Source organism: Taurulus bubalis, assembly GCF_910589615.1.
Source record: "Taurulus bubalis genome assembly, chromosome: 9".
Classification (NCBI taxonomy): domain Eukaryota; kingdom Metazoa; phylum Chordata; class Actinopteri; order Perciformes; family Cottidae; genus Taurulus; species Taurulus bubalis.
This window is the reverse complement of record NC_136597.1, coordinates 20293957-20317474: the sequence shown is the minus strand read 5'-3', so window position 1 is coordinate 20317474 and position 23518 is coordinate 20293957. Positions and strand designations below refer to the sequence as shown.

Here is a 23518-nt window from a genome sequence, read left to right as displayed (position 1 = left end):
ATGGACTCAGCTGTCGCCTGTCACTTTGGTGACAACTGGTCGGCACTTCGTGACCGCTGCTTGTCCGCCACTGCAGGTCTCCATAGCTGTCAAGAGCGCTGTTGAGTGTGGGAGAATGTGGTCACACACACCCCGGCCACATACAGTAAGAGAAGTCACTCTCACTTTCTTCAATTCCAACCATGATGAGTAAGGTGGGAAAAGCTTGACCAAAAAAAATGCACCAGCTGCAAAAAAAAAAAAAAAAAAAAGGAGAAAAGAAAATCCATTCTGAGGAGTCATTTTGATCTAGTCATGAAATGTTTATTAAAGTAAGTGAATACATCTGGTAACTTGTTTATTCGAGATATCAACTTGGAGAAAACTCTTGAGTCTGGTTTTGTCTGCTGTTCTGCATTGTTTCTAAAACAATGGAAACAGTTTTTAAGACATGTTATGTTATTAAAGACTTATTAGGGTGGATATTTTTGCAGTGCAGTCTGCCCTTTTAAATAAAACTAACCCTGCATGCTGCTTGAGTGGATTTATCACCCCTTGAGGACCTCTCACAGAGCAAAACATGCCATAAAGTGTTTCCTTTGGAGAACAATGACACACCACACCAGTTTCAAACATGTCCATTCTCAGCTGTGATAGAAAAGTGCTTAACCTACAAGACACAGGAGAGCAGTTACTGCTATATTTAACCACGTCTGTCTAAGATAATATTGTGCTCTCGTTGGAGCACAGCAAACATCACCATAAGCCATTAAGTCCCGTGCGTGCCCTCTCGGGGGGGCGGACAGAGTGACAGACCCACTTGGCTCAGACTGAGCGCAAAAGAAGGCAGAGTCAGGCTGGCCTGAAATCTGTCACTGTGGCCACAGCTGACAAAAACAGAGCACTGCTGATCCCAGGACAGTTCAGCTTGAAGCCTGACAGCTAGGTGAGAGGACAGACGACTCGGGAGATGCCTTGGTCTAAGTGGTTTAAGGAGGTGCAGGGTAACACACGTGATAATGTATTTGAAGAAAATTAATTATACCTTTTAGCTCTTTGACAGTACAAACGAGGAACTACAGGTTCTGCACAGTGTCAGTTCCACCTCAAAGTAAGACGCACCAGGTCACAACCTCGCTGTATTGCAGCAGAAAGTGTTCTGAAACGTGCTCACTGCCATCCACAAGTCCAGCATTTTTAGCCATATATCACTGGTGTATTTATTTGTCCTGTGGACATTGGCCAGTAAAGGAAGAGGGTAAAGGAAGAAATACTGAGTGTGAGTGTTGTGGACAGAGAGGTAGAGGGAGGAAGGAGCGCAGAACCAAGGTGCTGGTGTCACCTAGTGGCTAGAAGAGAGGTTGGCGCCTTGGAGGCAGAAGCGATGTCATTACAATCTGAATGAATTCACAAACCAAGAGTAAATTATATTTTTTGTTTGAGGACAGCTTGTTTTCTTTATTTCTAAACCACTTGTGATTGTAACTACTGACAAATACAAAATGATGGCCGACATCTTAGACCCAGCATATAATGCAGACATTCAAGTTATGTGTTACCAATATTCTAATTCCAATCAAACAACCAATGATTGTACTGTAAATGTGATTGGATGTGTCGACATACTGTTTATCTGCTGAAACCTGGGTCTCATGCTTCACCACAGCCACAGTTATTTAATGTTTAGATGATTTAAAGGAGCTTGAGTTAGGGGAGACATGAGCCGAGCTCTTACTCTTAATGATCTCCTTGCAGGTGAGAAAGTATCTGTGAATATGAAGTTATTTATAGACTTGTCCATGTCTCATTTCCAAGGTGCCACTAATAGAATCAAAAGACTTAAAGAGCATTTTGTTCGAGATGTGTGTGTGAACGCAAGAGGGGAATAAAATAGCTGGACCCAGCAGAAAGAAACAGTTCTGATCCTCCTCTGCCAACTTGATGTTTACGAGTGCTCGTTGTGCAATATGTTTATGGTTGATTTGAGCACCAAAATGCATGTAGACCGGAGGATTTAAGACTCTGCAGCAGAGAGGCCTGTTTTTTGTACGAGCTCCTCATAATTCACTTTTTAAGCTATAGAGAATCGAGCAATAACATCAGCACCCTTGTGAGCCGTTGCATTAGTGCACAGCACGAGTGGTGGAGGTGGAGACAAATCGCAGACATGAAGCCAGTCTCAGACATAAACAGTGGGGCATGTCGTGGTGTGTCTGTCCCAGAGAAGCAGATGGACAGAGACAAAGTGGTCACCTATATGTGTTTATGACTGCCACACACACGCATACACTCTCCAACACCTACAGACAGGCACCCAGCTGAGTGTGCATGAGCAGAATGTAAGTCCCAGTGCCCGTGTGTATACGTTTCCCCACTGTTGATTTAAAAGCCCAGTACCAGCGAAATGTACACAGAGGCCTGTTTGTGCAAAGCTAGAATGAATCACCCTCACGTCCGTGTAAATCGCCTGCAAGCCAAACACTCTGGCAGACTTTTATCCCCAGACGTGGTCCAGCTCACCGCAGCAGGGCTAAAAGCGGAGCAGCACAGGGCCGTGTGTTGTGAGGAGCTGTCAGAGGAGGCCAGTCTTTCATGGCTCTGGACGGGGAGATGTGGCATGGAGTCGGGCTGCCACAGGCGAGCTCCAAAAAGCAGAGCGCATTTGACTGTAAACTGTTTGTGGTAGGTTGGCAGGAGGCCGGATGAAATATGGCCGGTTTAAACTCCGGTGGTCCCTGAATCTGCGGCCACTGGGCCCGACTGGACGGACGGTGGCCTGGATGGTCAAATTTAGGGCACTGTTACACTGCAGTTGTATAGATAGGGGTGACCACTGTGGATGCTGCTGTCTGCGCCATGCACAGACCCCCCCCCCCCCCCCCCCCCCTTGCCTGTAACTTTTAAACATCATCACGTATGAGAGTCGGCGCCTGCAGCAGTGGCACACATTGGATCCACATGCTAAGCATAAAGTGATTAAAGGTAGCGAGTGATTTAGCGCTTCCAGGCACAACTATGTTTATTAGGAGCTGCAGGATGATGTTAGAGGAAAACGGGTTTGGCTCTCACACTGGAGTTGAATGCACCAGATCTCTGGTAACCACACGGCATAATTGCGGGACTAACCATCAGACCACCGCGATGATGAAAGTCGTGCCTGACACACGTGTTTCATTATCACCACCATGTATCGGCATGACGCTGAACCCTGGATGAGTACTGCACAATAACCACTTTGCAGCGCTACAAAACTGGTTATTACCGACATGTCTGTGTTTAATAAAGGGGGATCACGGTTGCAGAGATGCCAAATGTCCGATGGGGTTTTTTGGGAAAGTTCATCTGCACCAACCCGACACAAACATGGCCGTCCTGCAGGAATGCATGTTTTCTCCTCTGTCCTCCTCATCTACGGGGATCCATCCAAGCAATCACAGCATCAAGGGCTAGAAGCAAAAGAAAACATATTACTCTGAGATAGTCATTAGAAATCCCAGCTCATTTCCCCGGCACACAACAGGGGATTCAGTCAAAGCTTTCCGGACCCACGGCTGGAAATATGCAAAACAACCCCCCCCACCCGTCCTGTGGCTCTTGTTCCTCCTTCCCTGTTGGCATTGTCACAGGGGTGGAGTCAGTGAGCGTGGATGATATGGAAAAGGTCAACAGGGTTTAAAAATCCACTCCGCAGGGCAAGGGATTTTTGGACTTAAACAAAGGCATTTCCTGAGATTTCACGAAAGGTTACAGTTACAGACAGTGAGGACAGTTGCTGGATGTCTGCCAGAATATTCCTCTCGGAGCACTTCATCGTCAACATGTTCATCCAGTCAAATTAAACTATACAATTAATTAGGTTTGGAAACATTGTTAGAGTTTGGCCTTATTCCCAAAGACACAGTATAATGTAATCATAATAACTCATTAAAACATCTCCGAAAACACATAAGAATATTAAAAGGGACACAACACAATAAATCAATACCGTATCCCCTTCCGGCCCTCTTGGGAATATATTTAGACTAACACTCGACCATTTCCCATTTCATCTGAAGCAGTAAATTAGTTTTGCTCCAGCGTTGCACACTGACAGGGTTGGATATCAAGAACAGGAAGTGATGCTGCCTGGAAATGTATCACTGGACATGTGTTTTGATTAGGCTTATCAATTGTTCTAAACAAAGTCTGGACCTAATGTGAGTCCATCTTCATTATGTAAACCTTAATGCTCTTGTCATGAAGACATTTGTGATGCAGCAAAAGAGAAAGAGGTCGTCTATAGCAAACATTCAACTTGTGCAAGGCCAGCTAAAACAGCTGAAAATAAAGTATATAAAACATATTATTGTATCTGTTCGTTGTAGGACGTAGGCCCAAAATCAGCACCAGGATTTGAAATTAGGAGAATACATGAATTAAAATGAACTTTTTAGACCGGGCCACAAATAATAAAATCTTAATGTGTTCTCTCTGTCTTTCTCTCTCAATTAAGGAAGTAAGTCTAATTCTAAATGACTTCATGTCTGGTATTTTCGAGCATCATTGCTTTTCGGTCCGTTATTTATCAAACATTCTATTCAAATCCTGCATATTATTGCAATTGTCAATTTGCGACATTGAAAGTGAGGAGTGACTGTCAAAAATGTTTCAATGTCTCAAATGTACTGCAAATGTTGACTGCTATTGTGAAGTTTACCATCACAGCAGTTAGGGATTTATAATCTAATTTGCCTCTTCACACAGAGAGAATGTTTTATTGTCAGTTGGAAACACATCACAGTAAAGGTCGATGTTGTAGGGTGACGCGCAGATGGGTCAATATTGACAAAGGCCAACTGAGGACATGTCTTGCCGAGCAGCAGCCTGAGGCCCACAATGGGCCCACTGAGCCGACGCGGAAACAGTTCGTTTGGCCACAACAACCTGACGGCAGCTCCTAGTGAGGAGCCGGTTCAAAGAGCCGGGCTTTTGTTTGCTATGCTTGCACTGTCTTCCTGTTAGGGGCTGGGCTCCCAAAGAAAACAAGAGCAGTGGCTCACCAGATGTGTACATCTGTGCACGTGCATCCTATCCAAGCACACACACTTGACCATGTAGGGGAAGAATGTTTTATGATGGGGAGAAAGAATACAAATTTGAAGGAAAGGCATCTCAAATTTTATGGAAAGGGTTACTCCATGCACACTCTGTCATATGTTCCTTTATGCTGACTGAAAATGGCTTGGTGTCATTAGTGACCTCAGTATTAGCAGCTCCAAAAATAACACACTGATGCGGACAGAAACAGGCGTTTTACATGTGAGGGTTCGAAGAATAAGTTCGGCCCAGTGGCACTGTTATCCTTAATTGGGGGGGGGGGGGGGGGCGATAAGGCAGCCAGTTGTGTCCTCTTTTCCATGGCACACATACAGTGTGCCAACACACACACACACACACACACACACACACACACACACACACACACACACACACACACACACACAGATCCCAGGCACTAATGACCCTATGTCTGGCCAGTATATCTTCTAAACTAAGAGCGGCCTCTCTACTGCTTCAGATTGGATATCAATAGACCGGAATACACATACAATACATAGCCTGCACACATAGCTGGTACACTGGCAAGCTTCTATGCTCTGGTAGTGATCTGGTATAATGTAGCCGATTGACAATAAATGCAGTTTGAAATTGTCATTATAAAATTCAATTTTTTTGACAGCACATTCAGTCATGGCTGGCCATACTAAGCGTCTTTGAGCATTTTGAAAAGCGCTATATAAATGAAATGTATTTTTATTATTATTATACACTGACACTTTTTATTGTCACAGCAATGCCTATCCTCCTGTTATCTTAAATAGAATTAAAAAAGTTAAATAAAACTTAAATAGAAGAAATTTGGGAATGTGAGAGCACTGGATGTTTGAATTTGTATCAGTATTGTTGCTGAAAAGGTGGATAAATGCATCCCTAGTTTAGAGTTTTTTTTTAATTTATTTTTTTAAAGATGGACACTTGGGATTTTATATGGAGAGCAAAGAGGAAATGCGGGCTGAGAAATTACCATAAATCACAAGTGTCAAAAGGAATAAGTCAAAGCCACACAGAGAAAAGCTTCTCAAATGTGGCAAACAGATGCATCGATAATCATAGTATATATTTGCCTCCCAAGACGTAGGACCTCCACACATGTATGTGTCCTCTTCAGGAATTTGAAAACATTAGACACGCATCCATTAAACAAGCATCCAAGAGTAAATTCCGGTTGGACATCTCATGATGAAAGAGTCAGTCCAGACCATGTTCCTGTACTTTTGAATGTGAGTCACGTGAGGAGGTGAAAGGGTCAAAAACATCAGAGCAACAGGGAGCCTTAAATAGGAGATCATTGGGCCTCTCCTCTGCTCTTTCTGCTGGTTTTTACTACCACCTTAATGACTTTAATTGTGTCCAATTAAGCAGAGCTGGAAAGAAGCATCCCGGCTCTCAGTCGTCAGAGTTCCCTCTGTGCTGTGGCACTGGAGCATGTGTTTAATTAGAACGCTCTAAAAAGACTGTAACGGAGTGATTCTCCAGGAATGTTAATCATTAGTGGGATCCTGACTGAGCAACTCTTAACTGTTTCAGAGTATTGTTGGATTCCATGGTTTGCCTTCTAAAGCCGTGTGGCTCAGGAAAATGCTTCCACGTGTGGGAATTGCCAACTTTCTCGTCCTATTAAACTGCATCCTCTCTTTCTGCAAGACTTGTTCATAGCAGTCATGCCCGAGTTTTGGCTGTTTTGTTACAGCGGCCTCATTCATGTGTCCGTTTGAGCCCGGGGCGGGAAACACACAGGAAATAGTTCCCCTGCCGAATGAAGGATATACGGTTGAACTTCAAGGAAAGGTGAGGAGAAAACAGCCCAGATGTGTGAAGTGAGAGGTCTAAGTGGTGTGTGAGTTAGACTTTCTGGAAGTGTGAGGTCATAAGCAAAACATTTTGTGAAGTCTTTAAAGGTCGCAAGTGTTGAACCCGGACATTGACAGGGTGCTGTTTCAACAGGAGTGATCAACCCGTTTCACATGTCACGGAGAAGCTGACGGTGTCCTCGGTCATGCGGGACATTTTAAATTACATTAAAGGCGAAGAAAAAAATGAAGGTGAAAAAAGAGACCTGTTGGGTGAACTCATTGGTTTTAAGGGCCGTTTTGCCATTTTATTCTCAGTTTTTTCCACAAAGACCACACATGATAGGTGTTGCCCTTTACTGATCCAGTGCTTTTGTCAGTGCAAGTGAGTGGTGTAAGAGCGGCCCATTCATCCTCGGCCCGCTCTGTGTGCAGACAGCCACAGGCTTTTGTTGAGTTATAGTGTCCTCAAATAAAGGGGCTTCCTCCCTTTAACAGCCCCAGGAGCTCTGTCGCTCCACTTCCTATTGTTCCCAATGAGGTTCGGCTTTTACAACTAGGTGAGAGGGTGTCAAATTGAGGGTGAGATATGAGCTGTCCCAATCGTAATGTGTGCAATGTTTGGCAAAGCAGTTAGACAGCAGTGTACTTTTGATAAAGTGACAAGCAGCGTGCTTACACCAGACTTTGTTCAGCAGGGATGTGTTATGTCATGTGTTACAGGGCACTCCATGCAGACCGGACCTTCATGTGGCATTACATCATCCAAGACACGACAGGGTCGCAGCAAATTAAATAAAGCAGAAATTAAGTAAAAGGGTCATGCATTTCTTCCATTAAATCAGGGTTCAAACTGACATCATCTAGTTAACAGGTATTATGTTGTGTTTTTTTTTCTTCTTTTTTTTACAATAGCATTACATTCTGTAATTTAATAGTCAAACACAGACAACCTCTTACAGACAGTTTAAAGTATCATGACATTTTTTTTTTTTTTTTTTTGAAAATTATATTTTTTTTATGGAGTTGAAAAGTTCAATTCAGCCCAATACATCTTTAAATCCTGTCCTTTTTTTCATTAATATTTGTCCTATTCAGCGCTCTCGAGGTCAAGCGTGTAGATATTTGTCTTTAATTTTTTACAAATGTCTCTAATCAGAAACTAAGCCTGGATCTAAGCTTTGCCCTCAGCTGCCTCCAATGTGTCAGAGTGGAACAGTAAAAGGGGTTATGTGAGGGTTATAGGGCTAACAAGCCCACAGTCTGACCTGAGTTTGTCAGCGCCAATCTAGCTAAGTCAATATCAATGCGTTGACTGCTCCACCAGTTGACCTTTTCCTCCCTCTTTCAAGGCGTAAAAAGGATTGTTGTTACAGTACAGTGATAGGGTTATATTGGCCTTTATAACTGAGGCTTTTGTTTTTGCCTGTGTCCTGCTAATAACCGTTGGCAAGTCATTTAAACCTTGAGAATGCCTACTTTTTATAAGGTAGCTCACACACCAGTGAGAGCTGCTCTCAACAATGGTCATCAATGCCGGTAGGTTAGAGACTGACCTTCCCTTTGCCCCCTTTGGTACCCCAATTTATGGCACTCAACTTAGTCTCGTCTAAACAGGTTACTTTTGATTTTAATTTGTGCCATTGTCCATCTCTACACAATGTTTCACATGGGGAATCACATGCTTACTAGTCTGTTAGATACAGCGTTCAGCTCTTTGTTTTATGGGTCCCCATTTTCTCAAGGACGTGTTTGGACCAGAGAAGAATGCAGCTTTATCGTGGGGCGTTGGTTCTGATGTGATCTTCTCTGTCCTGTCATTGTCAGGGCATGCTGGTCATAGACTACCCTGCCGCTAGCACAGGGCGGGTTTTTTCCCTCCTTTTTTACAGCGGTGAGAAGGTGCAGACCAGGTGTGAGATGCTGTTCAGGTCGTTGCGGCTATGACAGGGGAATGGGCCGTAAAGCCCCGGGGCCATGGATTTATGGGTCATCTGGTCTGTGGGTCATCTGGTGCTCTCTAAGGTCAAAGGTCAGGGATGCATGACTTGTCCAACTTTATATTATTCAACCATCTGAGGCAAACCTTGAACTGTGCAGCCAGCTACCTCTAACTATAGAGTTGTGCCATCTCAGAATGAGGATGTGTTTATTCCCGTTTGAAAGACTAAACATAATCCACAGATGCCCGATAATAGCCGTCCTCACCTAAGTTCATTGTCAAAGGCCAGTGATTCTCTTTTGCAATGTTAGTGTAAGATGTGAACTTTAAAGATGCCTGCAATTGCGTCCTTGAACTTTTAAACCTCTTACTGAACTTTTTCAAAATCTGCAACTTTGAAATATCAAGAAACTAAGAAAGGTCAACTGTCTCCCTAAAGTTCAAACGTGGCAAAACCTTGCATTGAATAAAATGTTGATTCATGTCTACATTTTGAGGACGTCGGGCAAATTCGGCTTACACATACTGGCGTTGATGAATAGCCATTGCAACTTTGTCCAGATTACTTTACCATCTTAGCTTTGCATTTCATGAATGTCTCCCCAAAGGCAGGATGCTGTGTTGTCCCTCCCCTCTAAGACTTGCTAATGGAGCAGGGTGCAGAGTCATTTGGACCAGCACAAAGGCTTAAAGTTCGCTGTGAAAGAGTGCCTCTCCTCCCTGGCCTTGGCTGCTACAATGGGTTTTTGTCCACACAACCACACACTCCTACCGCAAAAGCAACATGCAGGCGATCAAATATTAGTATGTAAGCCGCAGAAAACCAATCAATGTATTCAATCATGTTTTTATCTGGTTTGGATACAAATTCGACTCACTTTCATCAACACTGTCCAAGCTGCATTTATTTAATTGGATTGAAATAATATTGACAGTCATCATTCACCACCCGCGCTGTGATATTTTAACACATAATGGTGTGAAAGTGAGGCCTGTGGGCGAGCTGAGTCGCATGCAAAGGTGTGCTAAAGGAGTGGGCCTTGTTTTTGCCTCTTTCTCCTGGTGATTAAATAATATAAACTAACTTGAACGTTGTCTGACCAGTTAACAATGATGTTGTGTTGTACTAAGCTCAACACAGCAGCAATGAGCTGTGATCTAAAGAAAGGAAACTGTAGACTTGGAGCCAACTAGCTTTGAAAATACTGTGGATTTGTCTTCAAATCCTTTGCAGAATTGAGCATGTAAATCAAAGCCTCTGTAGTACTTTTTGATGCTGTGTGAAGACACATGTTTGAAACAATTACACTGCTTCCGCTACACAGGTATTGACCCCTGTGACCCCTTTTATGTTATATCAGCCCCCCCCTTAGATACCCCACAGTGTAAATGCTTCGCGCATGTGTTTGAGTTCACAGAATTACACCGAGACGTCATCCCCACAAAATGAAGCAGCTTCTAAAATGTTAATAAAGAAACCAGTTCTAGCTGTTAATCAGAGTCCTTGCCTCCTATAAAATGCTCCATTGCTTTGTTTTACAGTCTTAATGTGTGTTAACCGTTGTGCTCAGAAGGATGGAGGAACTTTTTTAGTTCTCTTAGAAGCAATATAAAACTTGTCTTTTTGGGAGAAAGTAACATTTTGACATTGCAACCAAACAACCATAAAAGGATGCAAAAGGTGCAACTGTTCGGAGTTCAACCTGAACTGGTCACTTTTGTTTTCTGAGGCAACAGGAAGAGAATCACGTTCTGACATTCCTGCAGAGGTGAAGGAGAGGTAGAGGTCAGCATCCCGGGGAGGTTTACTGGACAGGCTGATATGTACATTTAGGTTTTATAGAATATGTTAATAACTGTATTATCTACCTGTGTATTATGAAGGCAAACAGAAAGCTTGGATATTAGCCAATACTAGACATGTAGTATTCCTTTTTTTGATGATTTTTGACAATCTTTTTCATGTTTGGGAAAGTTCTGAAAAAATAACCAGCAACGTTGAAACGTTGAAAAGTTTAAAACTTCTAAACTTGACCAAAAGTGATGTATCAATTATCAAAATTGTCGATTTATTTTCTGTCAACGGTTTCATCTGTTAAGCTCTGAAATGAATATCATGTCGCTTCTGCAGATTTGTGTTAAAGCAGTTACATTGTCCACATGACTTAACAGAGTTGAGTTGAACAAAGTATTTTATTTCATGTCAAACAGATAATAACAGCTTTGTGGTTAAAGTGGTTTGTGAATCATACATGAAAGGCCTGATGTCTAGATGCATGTAGACTTGTTGACTACATGTTCAGTTAGAGGGAAGGCTTACTGTATGTGAGGCTGAGCCAGGATGTTGTAGATGTTAAGAAGCATTTTTTTTTATAACTGGATAAATAAAGCATCTTTTGTTCACCGGATCCAACAATCCCTCTGTAATCATAAAACCATAGTTAGCAACCAACTCTCTATAACTTTGTGACATTTCAGCGCGCAAATGAGGAGAGACAGACCACCTAAAACCACATAATCCAAAGCCTGACTCTAATGCTCACCACCTTCCCCACATCTTTGAGCTGTTGATAGGCAAGGAGAACGAATAATGTCATGCGAAAGCTTGTGCGGAGACGGGGCGGTCGGTGTGGTAAAACGAGCGCAGCCATCACTGATGTGCTACTTAAAAGCGCAGTTTCCTGCGAGCGGTGGTTCTCATTTGGAAGCATGTGTTTGAAGTACGAGGGGAGGGTCAGCGGAGGGGGAGGCGCCTCGCTCTCTCGTACCCTGCCCGGGACTGGCTGTCCTGGGGTTAAGGGGGCCGGGCTGAGGTTAGGAGGGTTGGGTTGGGGGAGGAGGAGGAGGAGTGGTGGGTGAGAGACAGAAGGGTGGGATGACCATCTGGTTGAGCTTCTCCATGTACACGCACATGCACACACCCCTCTCAGACACTCTCTCCCACGCACTCAGACAGACATCTCACTGACTTTTCAGTCTTAGTTTTGATATGGGCTGTTTCTGTGCCGACAGCTCCGGTAGAGACGGCTGACTGCTTCTGTGCTGGAATCAGAGCTCTGAAGAGATCTTGCACATAGACATGGAGCCCAGAGGCTGAAGAAGAACCTAGGTCTGGATATAGTGGTGACAAGTTCCTTTTTTTCCTGGCCGCCTCAGGATAGTTGATCAACGCTGAGGTAAGAACAACGATGACTGAAGATGTAATCTGTTTGTTTTTTTAGAGAGGAATGTGCTTTCTTTATTGAGGCTGAAAGAAATAAAGACTTGAAGAAGTGGAGATGTTGAATAGAAAATCCTGCACTGTCTTTAGGTACGAAGAGCATGCTTCTTTGAATCTGCGGCAGATTTGTACAGTTAAGACTTGAACATGAAATCTCTTGGATTATTCAGTTTATTGGGAGGGTGCTTTAATTATTAATCGATGTTTTGCATGATTCACAAGACATACAGCACATCGCATGTAAAGATGGAGTTGTGCAAATTCAAAGAGTTGATTTTAGGTTCCCTATAATGCAAACTGAATTCACCGGGATGTAAATGTGTTTGATGTCTGCTATGTGACAGCGGCACATGTGTGAGTCTTAGTTCAGTCTGGCCAGCGCATGCAGGTGGTCTCCAGAGTGAAGATCTCTGTGGGGATGTCACTCCCATCCATTTGGCCTTGGAAAAACACAGCGCCGGCCATGAAAGCAGGCCTCCATAAGCTGACCAAACTCCAGCCCTGTAGCACCTCGACGCTGCATAAACGGAGCTCCTCTCTGGGTCTCTTGTCGGTTGCACCGGCAGCTTTTTCAAGCTGATTGGATCCAAATTCTTCTGCAGAAATCCATGAATGAACATCGCCAGTGTTGTATTTCAGTCCTTTAAATTAAATGATGGTCATTTGGTTTATTGGATCATTCAATTCAGAGTTTAATCTTAATTGCTGATTAGCTATATGTGTGAGGCTGCTGGTTCACAAAAAAATCTGACCTGCAGTTTGATGATGTTAGTTTGTTGGATAACTTTTGTGTTTGCTGACAGTTAACAGGCTGTCATTTGAAGATGTTTCTGTCTACAGGGATAGCAGAGAGCAATAAGTATGCCATAAGTTAAGACACAAAAACAGATTGCTCTGAGTTCAAGCTCAAGTAAGCAGAAGGTCTTGTTTTTCTCTTCAAGTAGAGCCGATCCTGCGTCGCTGAGCTCACAGAAGCCAAGTTAAACATGCTGGGCCGGTCCGAACTGACAGAGAGCACTGTGTTGGGTTGTGTGCATGTCCATCATCCACTTCCTAGACGAATATAGACAGTAATTCAGGCCAGAAGCTGCTTATTTTCCCTGCACTCTCACAAGGGTTGTTAATCCAATGATCCAGTGTCTGGATTTTAGTGCAACTCTGGTTTAAGTGTTGTTGAATACTCTTTAAAAATGTCACCGTGCGGCTATATTTATTAGTCAGTCACAGTATGCGGTCCTGTGAGAGGTTTGCAATTCACAAAGTGATAAATAACATTAAACTGTAGTTAACACATAATGTATTAACAAGTCTATGTAGTGCTTTTTGAAGGGTGCATACACATCTGATGTTATTATGGTCCTTAATGCACCAAGTTTGCACCCACTTGTTCATTGAGCTCCTCTTATGTAGCGCAACAAGACTATCGGGGTCATTGTGCGCTAGTGCACAGTCAGCTTCATTCATTAAATATATTGTGGGATGTTTAAAAATCTTCATTCAGTGAAAACCATTCAAAGCAAGTATGTGTTCTCGCTTTCATCATTCACCTGCCTTGACTTACATTTCATCTCTTTTGTGGACACATGCACTTTTTTCCCCCATCAGTCACCCTGTTATAGCCTCAGTCTGATAGCACCCACACCACCCTCTGGCCCTCTGTGGGCAGATCAGTCAGATATGCTGGCCCACAGCTCCCAAAGCCATGTTAACAAGCGCCTTTACAAAAGAGTGAGGGGCTGTTAAACATTCAGGACTACAGGGGTCTGGCTAGTGTGGGAGGAGGGCAGGGCAGTGGGAGGAGAGCGGTGAGAAGGGGGATATGTAAAACTAGAACTCTTGTCGGGAGAAAAAAAACTTTAAAAAGCCGGCACAAGTGATGAGTCAGTGAGTTGGCGAGACAGTGTGGGCATGGTTGAGTTAGCTGGCTCACTGCTTCTGTCATTCAAAAAAGTCGCAGGAACTTTCTGGGCAAAGTTGGAGGAAATAAACTGCATGCCATCTAAAATGTATAAATTAGCATTCGAGCAGATGTGGCTGTGAGCGAAAGGCGCCTTGGCTAACAGCGGGCCATGTTACATCCTTTATGCGACTTTGCGAGCCTGGCTGAAGTTCAAGCCGGACATTCCTGCGAGTCAGGTTTGGCCGTGTGAGACATCCTCGTGGAGACTTGGCCAACATGTGAAGGCAAACATCTTTCTAACAAATGTGGCGCATGAGTGAGTCTGTGCCTGATAAAATGTGAGGCTGTGAAGTCAGAGTCTCCGGGCTCCTGACTGAACCTGCCTATAGTTAGCTATCTCCCATGTGAAATCCAAGCTGTTCTCAAACAAGGCCACATTTTTGAAGGTTATTTTGGTCTCATTTGCAAGTCAATAGATGCGAATAGAACAAGAGAGTGTCTTCTTTCTGCCTCCCCTCCTCTCATCTGAAGACAGGTTATCTGGGTTTGAGGGCTTTAACTGTCATGCAGATAACGCAGGAGAAGAAGGAGGAGAAAAAAAAAACTTACGGGAAGATAAACAGGCTCTTGATGGAACAAGCCTTCAGTGGATTCCTCCACAAAGATGCCATTGTTCAGGACATCAGAGGCGTTTTAATGGGACGTGTCATAAGCCAATCCTCCTGACTTGACACTTTGTGGTGTAATGCAGGCACAAATCCTCTGCCACCACTATACATCACGCTTGACTGTCTTTGGGCAGGCCAGAGGAGTGCATGCCAGTCGCTGGCGGCTCGCCACAGACGTGTCCTTGAGGAAGATGAGTTGATATGAATAGCCAGTGGCCGCCTCGCCTGTCGTGCCGCGTGCGCGGCAGTTAATCATCCACAAGCGGATCCGGCGTGCCACTATCTCAGGAAGAGTTGTCGCTAAACGACAAGCATACAGTGCACACGCCTGCTTCAGCGTTGGCTTCAGCATTGCTGTGTGCATTCCCGCTTCATGTGTGCATAGGAGCCGCACGCTCCCGGGGGCAGCCAGGCATATATATCATTCCAGGAGAGAGCGCCGATTTTCAGGCCTTTTTACTGTCACGCCGCTGTTCAAAGGTTGCACTCGAGTGTGTCTGGTTTTCTCAGCTGTCTCTCCGCGGCCCTCGGTGCCCTTGCCGGCCATAGGGGGTAGAGTTTTTTTTGGGGGGGAGGGAGGTGGAGTAAAGGCTGCTGGACGGACACTGGCTGGGCTCCCATTTGATCTCAGCCAGAGCCCTGGGCTTGTGAGAGATGACCACAACTGGACACACATCCATCATAGCCCTGTCTGCTTGGTCCTGCAACGCTAACAGCAGCACAGGAAGTAGGCATATAGGGGAGAGTTCATAACTGGCCTAAACAGACTATGTTTTTGAAGTAATTTGCTTCGCGAAATTGATCTCTCTGCTTTTGTCACAGAGAACCCAAAAAAACGTATAACTTGCATTCTTGCAAGTTTTTGGTTACTACAGCAGTTCAGCCGTGTCATGTAAAGAAAAGCATGAGTGACTTTGGCCACCACACACGTAGATCAACACCGTCTTTGATCTCCTTGTTCTAGTTTTCCCCCTCTGTGGCATTGTGTCCATCCGAGTATCAGTCGACCCCATCCATCCATCTCCCCCTCTATCCATCCCTCTCTACTATTTCACCTGTCTGACATTGTTCTGTCCATCTCAAAGATGAAAGGACCTTCAGACCTTCGGCTGCAGCAGGTTGGAAAACAAACAGTCCAAAGAAAAAGGGGAGATGAAGAGAGAGACCAGGCTTGTGGACATTCCCCATATGGTGGCCCTGTCTTAAGGCCAGGCCTGTGTTTATACAGACCTGAGGCTCAACTGATCGAGTCTGCATCAGGTCCCATAAGGTGTCCCCTCTTCGGGCAAAGTATGACGGAGCACGTGAACAGGCTGAATGATGACTCATTCGGACCCCGAGCTCCACAGATAAGGTGAAAGCTAAAGATTTAACAGCCAGTGCCTGGTGTTGTTCTTGATGGCACACTGAATTACAGTACAGGAAAGGAATGTGAGGTCTGCACAACATTGCCCAAAGCTGGGCGTACATGTGACCAACTCTCAAGTCGCCATGTATATATGAATAGCTAACTGCTTGTTATTGTCACTATAATGAGATCAGACGTCACCTCATGAAGCTTTGGGAATTTCCTAATGGTCTTTATATCCTCAAGAGCCACATGAGGAGGGCACATGTTTAACTGCCACCACAATAGCAGTGAAAGGGTATAGTTCTCTTTATGAGTGCCTTTATGAAGTAGACTCATCACCAGAAGTGAACCAAGAAAAGCTCGCTCAGATACCATAATGGGCTTCATGAAAGAGGCGGTGATGATGTGATTCAGCCGGTGGTTAGCATTTAGTGGAATGGTTCAGAGAACGGGATTAGATGGAGTGAGGACAGCTTTATGTGGATTAGTTGATGTAGTAGCTTGTTAACCAACATTTCATTTTCTTGTCTACTTCAATCCCCCCCCCCCCCCTCCGATCCTCACCCCCAATTTCTCTTTCTTTCCTCCTCCTCCTCCCTTCTTCCATTTTTTGCTTGGTCCGTCTAGTAAAAAGAGAGTCCGATGAGCCTGGCGAGTGCGGCAGTGTCGGCGGCTTGCTTCCAGGGCGGGGCACGCCAGCGAGACTTGATGATGGAGCACAAAGTCAGTAAGTTGACCTCTGGCTTCCAGCGGAGCTCCACCTCCGACGATGACTCCGGCTGTGCGCTGGAGGAGTACGCCTGGGTACCACCTGGCCTGAGGCCCGAACAGGTGAGCAAAATAAGCTAAAATCAACTGTCCTACAAAGAAAACGTACCGTACAATGCTATTCTCTTTAATTCTGGTACCTATTTCATTGGTTCACAAATCCGCCCCGCAGTGGATAAATGTGTTTCCTCCTGACGGAGAGTAAAAACAGATCTGACCTGATTTTCCCTTTTAGCCCATTTGCCTGGCCCAGATAAATGCTACACAGCACATCAATGAGTACCATACCATCTAGAGTGTCAGGAGAACGGCACTTATGGGACAGACAACATTTCTCTTGGTCCCCTTGTTTCAGGCAGACTTGTCAGGCTCCACCAAGCAGCCACTTACTGGCAGGATGTGTGTACTTTTATTTACAAACTGCGGTATGGCAAAGTCTGCTTGTGATTATCAGAGATCTGTCAGGAAGAGGACTCGGTGGGTCGCGGCGACTGCTGCTGGCAGGATCAGAAACAGAGAGGCCGTCTTTTAACAAGCCTTCTCCTCCGCAAACACAGGCAGGGCTGTTAGTTGTGTCCGCAGGGCAGCCAGTGTGATGTGGCACTTTTCCTAAATCGGCTGCATACCCCCCCCATCCCTCCCCCATCTTCTCTCCCCATTTCTCTCTTTTCTTTCTGTGTTTCTCACTCTGCATCTCTCTCTCCATCCCGCTTCCCTCGTTAAACAACACACATGGCAGCAATAAGGGGGAGATGGGCAAAGCAATACGGGTTAGCAGCGACAGAGAACCTTAACTCCTTAACACGCTTTTGTTTTAGAAGTGCATGGGTCAACTGTGATGCCTTTAGTGCAGCCATTTCCCTGAATGGCCCATGTATTATGGGTCATCATTACAGTGAAGACACACATAGGGCTTAGGTGACAGCTGACTGTTCCGCAGCCCCTCGGGAGCTGGATGAGGGGTAATAGCAGCATGAAAATGTGCATAATTTATGGCGGCGGAGGAGGGGGGGGGGGGGGGGGGGGGCAAACGCTAGGTTGATTGTCAGGGTAAATTGCTGTTGCCCCCCTCTCTAGACGGCCAAAGCTGCAGGAAGCCCCCCCAACACACAAGACAAGCACATCCCACCTCTTTATCTGGCACGGTGTAATAGCCCCTCCCTCATAAAGTTTAGTTTTCAGTTGTCAGCCCCAAGGGTCAAAGTGCCACAGCGACAGGCTGCTTTGTCCTGTCCCTATAGAGACAAGCATATGACTGGAAAAATACAACCTTTAAACTGATTTGACCTGTTGACCTGTTTTGACTTGTTTAGTGCAGATTTATGAAGAGAATGATTCTTCCAGTGCCATCACCAAAGAGCATCAATGAAATAAAGCTGATTTTTGTTGGGGGGAGGGGGGGGGAAGGAAAAACTCATTTGATTCCACAAAGTCAGTCTTCCGTAGATGTTTAGACAGAGCGGTCCCAGATTGTGTCATCACCGATAAATCTGTCGGCTCTTTGGTTAGTTGTCGTCATAAATATGGGCTGTTCTGACCAAGATCTTAACAATAATATATCACTGCAATTCCATGGATGAAAATATGGGTTTAAAAAAAAGAAGCTCACACTCTTGGGGAACCAACGAAACAGCTATATGTTCAGATTGATGACAATGCTTTCTTGAAAATATATACGTTGGAATGGGTTTAATTTGTCTTGTGTGGGGATTCATTGAACCGTTCACGTTTTTGCCTCATCATCAATGATATATTTGGATTTTTTTCAAATGTTTTCCAGCAGTGTCCTTGTGCAAGTACTAGCCCTTAGTCTTTGTGTCAGACAATGAGTCGTATGCCTCGTCTTCTTACCCAATGCCATGATTTCTCCAGGTCCAGTTATATTTCTCCTGTCTGCCTGAGGAGAAGATTCCCTACGTGAGCAGTCCGGGAGAGAAGTTCAGAATCAAGCAGCTCCTCTACCAACTTCCACCGCATGATAATGAGGTGAGAATATTTTCTATGTGCGTGTGCAATAACAAGTATAATAAAATTCACCGCCAGCAGGTCCTCATGTACGCCGCGGCTGCAGAAAAGATGTATTCTCCATTTTGTTTGAGCGACCGTATCTGCCCGCAAAAACCCACGGCGTTAACAGCCTCGCCATCTCCTCGCCATCCCACCAATGTGATCCCCCTGGCATGCATGTCGACATCCCACTGGGGGATTTTTGTTCCACAATCTTGTAGACGTGTAGTGTGGGCACAATGTGACTTGACTTGATGATTTTATGATGTTTGCCAGGAGCCCCCACCAGCAGGATTCCTGTCATAGCAGTGTGTTGTTTTTTTTTTACGAGGACTGCTCAGCGGGAGAGAGGGCTGCCGGTTGAAAGAGGCTTTATGTGATGCCACCACCGCAGTGGCACCGCAGTTCGACTTGGCTGTCTCTCTTCTTTTGTTGCCCGTCCTCTTGATTTCACTCCAAACACAGGCCTTGTTTGTGTAAACGTCTGCTTTCCCTCTTGTTAAGGCTTTGGGGAACATCAAAAAGGCCTGTTGTAAAAATGATGTTCTCAATCAGGGGCTGTGGGTGGAGATATGTAGGGGGTGTAAGAAGGGCAAGCAGGGGTCAGGAATTGTCTTTGTTCAGACACCCTGCCCTCTCTCATACTTACCTACGTTTATAACCTCTATTAGTGGCTGACAGTCTTGCAATTGGGTCCTTTCAAGGGGTGTAAAATGAAAAGGTCACTTGACCTTTTTCTGTATTTGACCTTTTTAAAAGAAGGCATCCCAGTAATTGATTTGCATTACGTTATTGGCCTTCGTACCTATAACTTATCACTGTCCTTCCCCAGGTGCGTTACTGCCAGTCCCTCAGTGAGGAGGAGAAGAAGGAGCTACTTATGTTCAGTGCCCAGAGGAAGAAGGAAGCACTGGGAAGGGGCACAGTGAAGCTGCTGCCCCGCAACCTTCTGAACAGCATGTGTGAGCATGTAAGTTCCCTGATGAGCATGTATCATGTACAACTGTGGATAGTTGTGGTGCTACAAAGTTGTTTTAAAGTCCAAGCTTTAGTCTTTCAAAACCAAAATCCATTTGTCAGCATTAGTACTTAAAGATTTACTACTGTCCTCTGTACATCTTTATGTACAATATTTGATATTTGGCTTGTCTGAATCCAGTTTTAGCTAGAACCCAGAGGGAAAGCTGTGCCAGCGATGCTATGTAAGAGACACCAAATACAAGCTGGGTTTGCAGCCATGCAGACGTCACTGCTAAGTGGTTTGGAGTGGCTCATGACAAGCGCTTCACTCAGTATTTACAATGATTATTGAGCAGCCAGAGGGTGCCCATAAACCTTGTCAAAACATAGTCCCATTGATGTAGATCTCCAGTAGAAATCCATGCTCTCTCTGGTTTTCCTCTTTATAATTATCCAGCCTATTCAAAGTCACCGTAGTTGATTTTAAAATATATGTTTCTATGAGCAAAGCTTTGTGTTACATTAGGAGCACATATGAGCTTGAATCCAAAGCAATGTCCACGCAATCGCCTATGCAGGATTCAGATTATTCTATGACGGAACATTTTGGAAGCACATCCATCACAGGGTGTTATAATTAACCATGTGTTTGCATAATGCAGTGTGGTGAAAAGATCAACGGTGGAGAAATGGCAGTGTTTTCCTCGAGGGCGGGCCCCGGGCTGTGCTGGCACCCAGCATGCTTTGCCTGCTCCACGTGCAGCGAAGTGCTGGTGGATTTGATCTACTTCTACCATGATGGAAAGATCCACTGTGGAAGGCACCATGCTGAGCTCCTCAAACCACGCTGCTCAGCCTGCGAGGAGGTAAAACCATGAGACTGAAATACTGAGGCAAAACAATGTAGTAGGAAAAACATCCAGAGTTTGATGTGTATGGCCATTCAGACAAACTGACATAGCAATAACATTTCATGTATATCTCCACTGTCATGAATAAATAGACCGGTGACAGCCGGGAATGCAAAAGCTGGCAGTTGTGTTTCATCCAGTGTACTCGTCTACTGTGTCTACAGATTATCTTTGCCGATGAGTGCACAGAGGCAGAGGGCCGCCATTGGCACATGAAGCATTTCGCATGCTTTGAATGTGAGAGAATCCTGGGCGGGCAGCGCTACATCATGAAGGACGGCAGACCATACTGTTGTGGCTGCTTTGAGTCTCTCTATGCAGAGTACTGCGAGGCCTGTGGGGAACACATTGGTAAGAAGAAGATTTTCTCGAGTTCAAATAAAACACTTGTCTCGACGTTAGAGTAGTATTGTTAACCATCTTAACGCATCCCGATTTCCAGGTGTCGATCACGCTCAGATGACCTACGATGGGCTCCACTGGCATGCCACTGAGAGCTGCTTCGGCTGTGCCCAGTGTAAGAGCTCTCTCCTGGGCTGCCCCTTCCTGCCCCACCAGGGCCGTATTTACTGCTCCAAGGCCTGCAGTCTCGGGGAAGACGTGCACGCCTCAGACTCCTCAGACTCCGCCTTCCAGTCAGCCCGCTCGCGTGAATCCCGGCGCAGCGTGCGCATGGGCAAGAGCAGCCGCTCAGCCGACCAATGCCGACAGTCGCTCCTCTTCTCCCCCTCCGTCAACTATAAGTTCCCTGGCTTCAGTGGGAACGCTGACGACACCCTGACCAACAAGCTCGCCCACATGAACTTATCCGATGAGCATTTTTGGAGGGAGCGTGGCGAGGAGGACGAGGCACCTGAGGACCAGGAGGAGGAGTGGGCTGAACATGAAGACTACATGACTCAGCTGCTATTGAAGTTTGGGGAACACGGGGTCTTCCAGCAAACCAATGAATCCAGACCCACGGATTTCTGGATGACTGAAAAGGATGCCAAGTCAAAGCAGGAGTTATCAAAAGCGGGCACTGGTGGTGTTGGAGGAAGGGGGAGTCTGGCCAGTAAGAAGTACCAGGCTGACATGTACTGGGCCCAGTCACAGGATGGGCTAGGGGACTCCGCCTACGGTAGCCATCCGGGTCCGGCGAGCAGCAGAAAGATCCAGGAGTTGGAGCTGGATCATGGGGCTGAAGGAGGCTTCCGGGGAGAGGAACCACAATGGTATAATGACTCCTTGGAGTGCATCACGGACGAGTTCAAGAAGACAGATCAGAGTGTTCGAGACTCTATGGACTCACTGGCACTCTCCAATATTACCGGTGAGTAGCTGTGACATAATGCATCAGATCTTGGAAAATATTATTTTATGAGATGACAATGTGTTATAAAACAAGAGTCTCATAATTTTCCTCTCTTCCCTCCAGGGGCCTCAGTAGACGATGATGGTAAAGATAGGTCATTGGTATATTCCCTTCAAGGCTTCCATGAACTGGAGACAGAAGACTGTGAGAAAAGCAGCAACATGGGAACCTTGAACTCCTCTATGCTGCACAGAAGTGCCACTTCCCTGAAGAGCCTTGTATCGGAGCAGGAGGAGGTGGAGGAAAATGTCCCAGAAGAAGAGGAGGAGCCTCTCCCAGCGGACCGACCCAAACCTCATGTCCCTGCCCTCAGGAGGACACGTTCACAATCTAGGCCCCAGCAAGTCAAGTTCTCCGACGACGTGGTGGACAACGGCCATTATTGCGATCTCCCAGTGCGCCAACCGCCTATGAGTGAACGGACTCGCCGGAGAGTGTACCACTTTGAGGAGCAGGGCCAGGAGCCTCAATCTGGTCGCCACCATCACCACCACAGGAGGCATCGCAGTCGCAAGTCTCGCTCGGACAATGCTCTGAACCTTCTGCCTAAGGAGAGGGCCCAAGCGTGCTACAGAGGGGAGCAAAGACGGACCGCCCTCGACCCCAAAGGTCACCAAACCCTCCATGGCCGCCCCAATCCCGCCGCCATGTCAGACTACGGGCTGCAGGGCCAAGCCATGGGGAGGTTCTTGGAGCTTTATGGGGATGATGACGACTGGTGCTCCACGTGCTCTTCTTCCTCCTCTGATTCTGAGGAAGAAGGCTTTTTCCTGGGTCAGCCCATCCCTCAGCCCCGGCCCCATAGACACTACTACACTGATGACTTGCCCAGCCCTGTGGCAGGAATGCCCACTCCTCCTTATGGCCTACGGACTAAGTCCAAAAAGAAGAAAGGGCACAAGGGGAAAAACTGCATAATTTCATAGACTTTCATCACCCTCTTATTGTTAGCGTTGGATAACGCTCTGCCACTCACCTCAGCCTCTCATGTACACTGTTTAAATGCAATAACACTCTGCTTGTTTTTAAATGTTTCGCAGCACTCAATTTACCAAGGTGTCTGTGTTAGACACAAGTCTTCATAGGTGTATGGATGACATTGCAAACATTGCCAGTAAAGTAAAGTATTTCAGAGTAATGCATATTTATAAACCACCATCTAAACGGTCTTTATTTAACGGTGAAGATATTAATGTATATATTGTAGAATTAAAAAACCCAAAATGGTTATTTTTTATACCCTTGAGTTAACAACATGTTTTGTACCAAAATGCCATTAACATTTAACTATTGGAAGTTGCTACAGAGCCATATTTCACAAATTGACACGCTGACTCTGACCCAAGCTCTTCAAATGTGTTTTCTTGCAGGCTTGAGCAGCGCTGACATGAGAGATACACTGTGTATTAAAAGGCCTTGTTGAGTGGTGTATTTATGGGTCACTGTATTGCTAACAAATCATTGTAATCTGTATAAATGTACAAACTGGAATATAAGGCTAAGATAGATGATAATTGTAATAAAACTATCTATATATCATGATTTGTAATTTGCGTCTTTTCTGCACA

At 45.3% G+C, this 23518-nt stretch overlaps 1 protein-coding gene across 1 annotated transcript; it reads left to right on the top strand.

The window, feature by feature from the left end:
* Positions 1–16592: 16592 nt before the first annotated feature.
* On the top strand, positions 16593–23483 carry prickle1a (prickle homolog 1a; the record flags this gene model as incomplete). Its single annotated transcript, XM_079223183.1, has 7 exons — positions 16593–16781; positions 18591–18704; positions 19558–19695; positions 20348–20551; positions 20761–20947; positions 21039–21908; positions 22014–23483. The coding sequence occupies 7 exons, from the start codon at positions 16593–16595 to the stop codon at positions 22874–22876; spliced, it is 2565 nt and encodes an 854-aa protein (XP_079079309.1). The 3' UTR covers positions 22877–23483.
* Between the last annotated feature and the right edge of the window lie 35 nt (positions 23484–23518).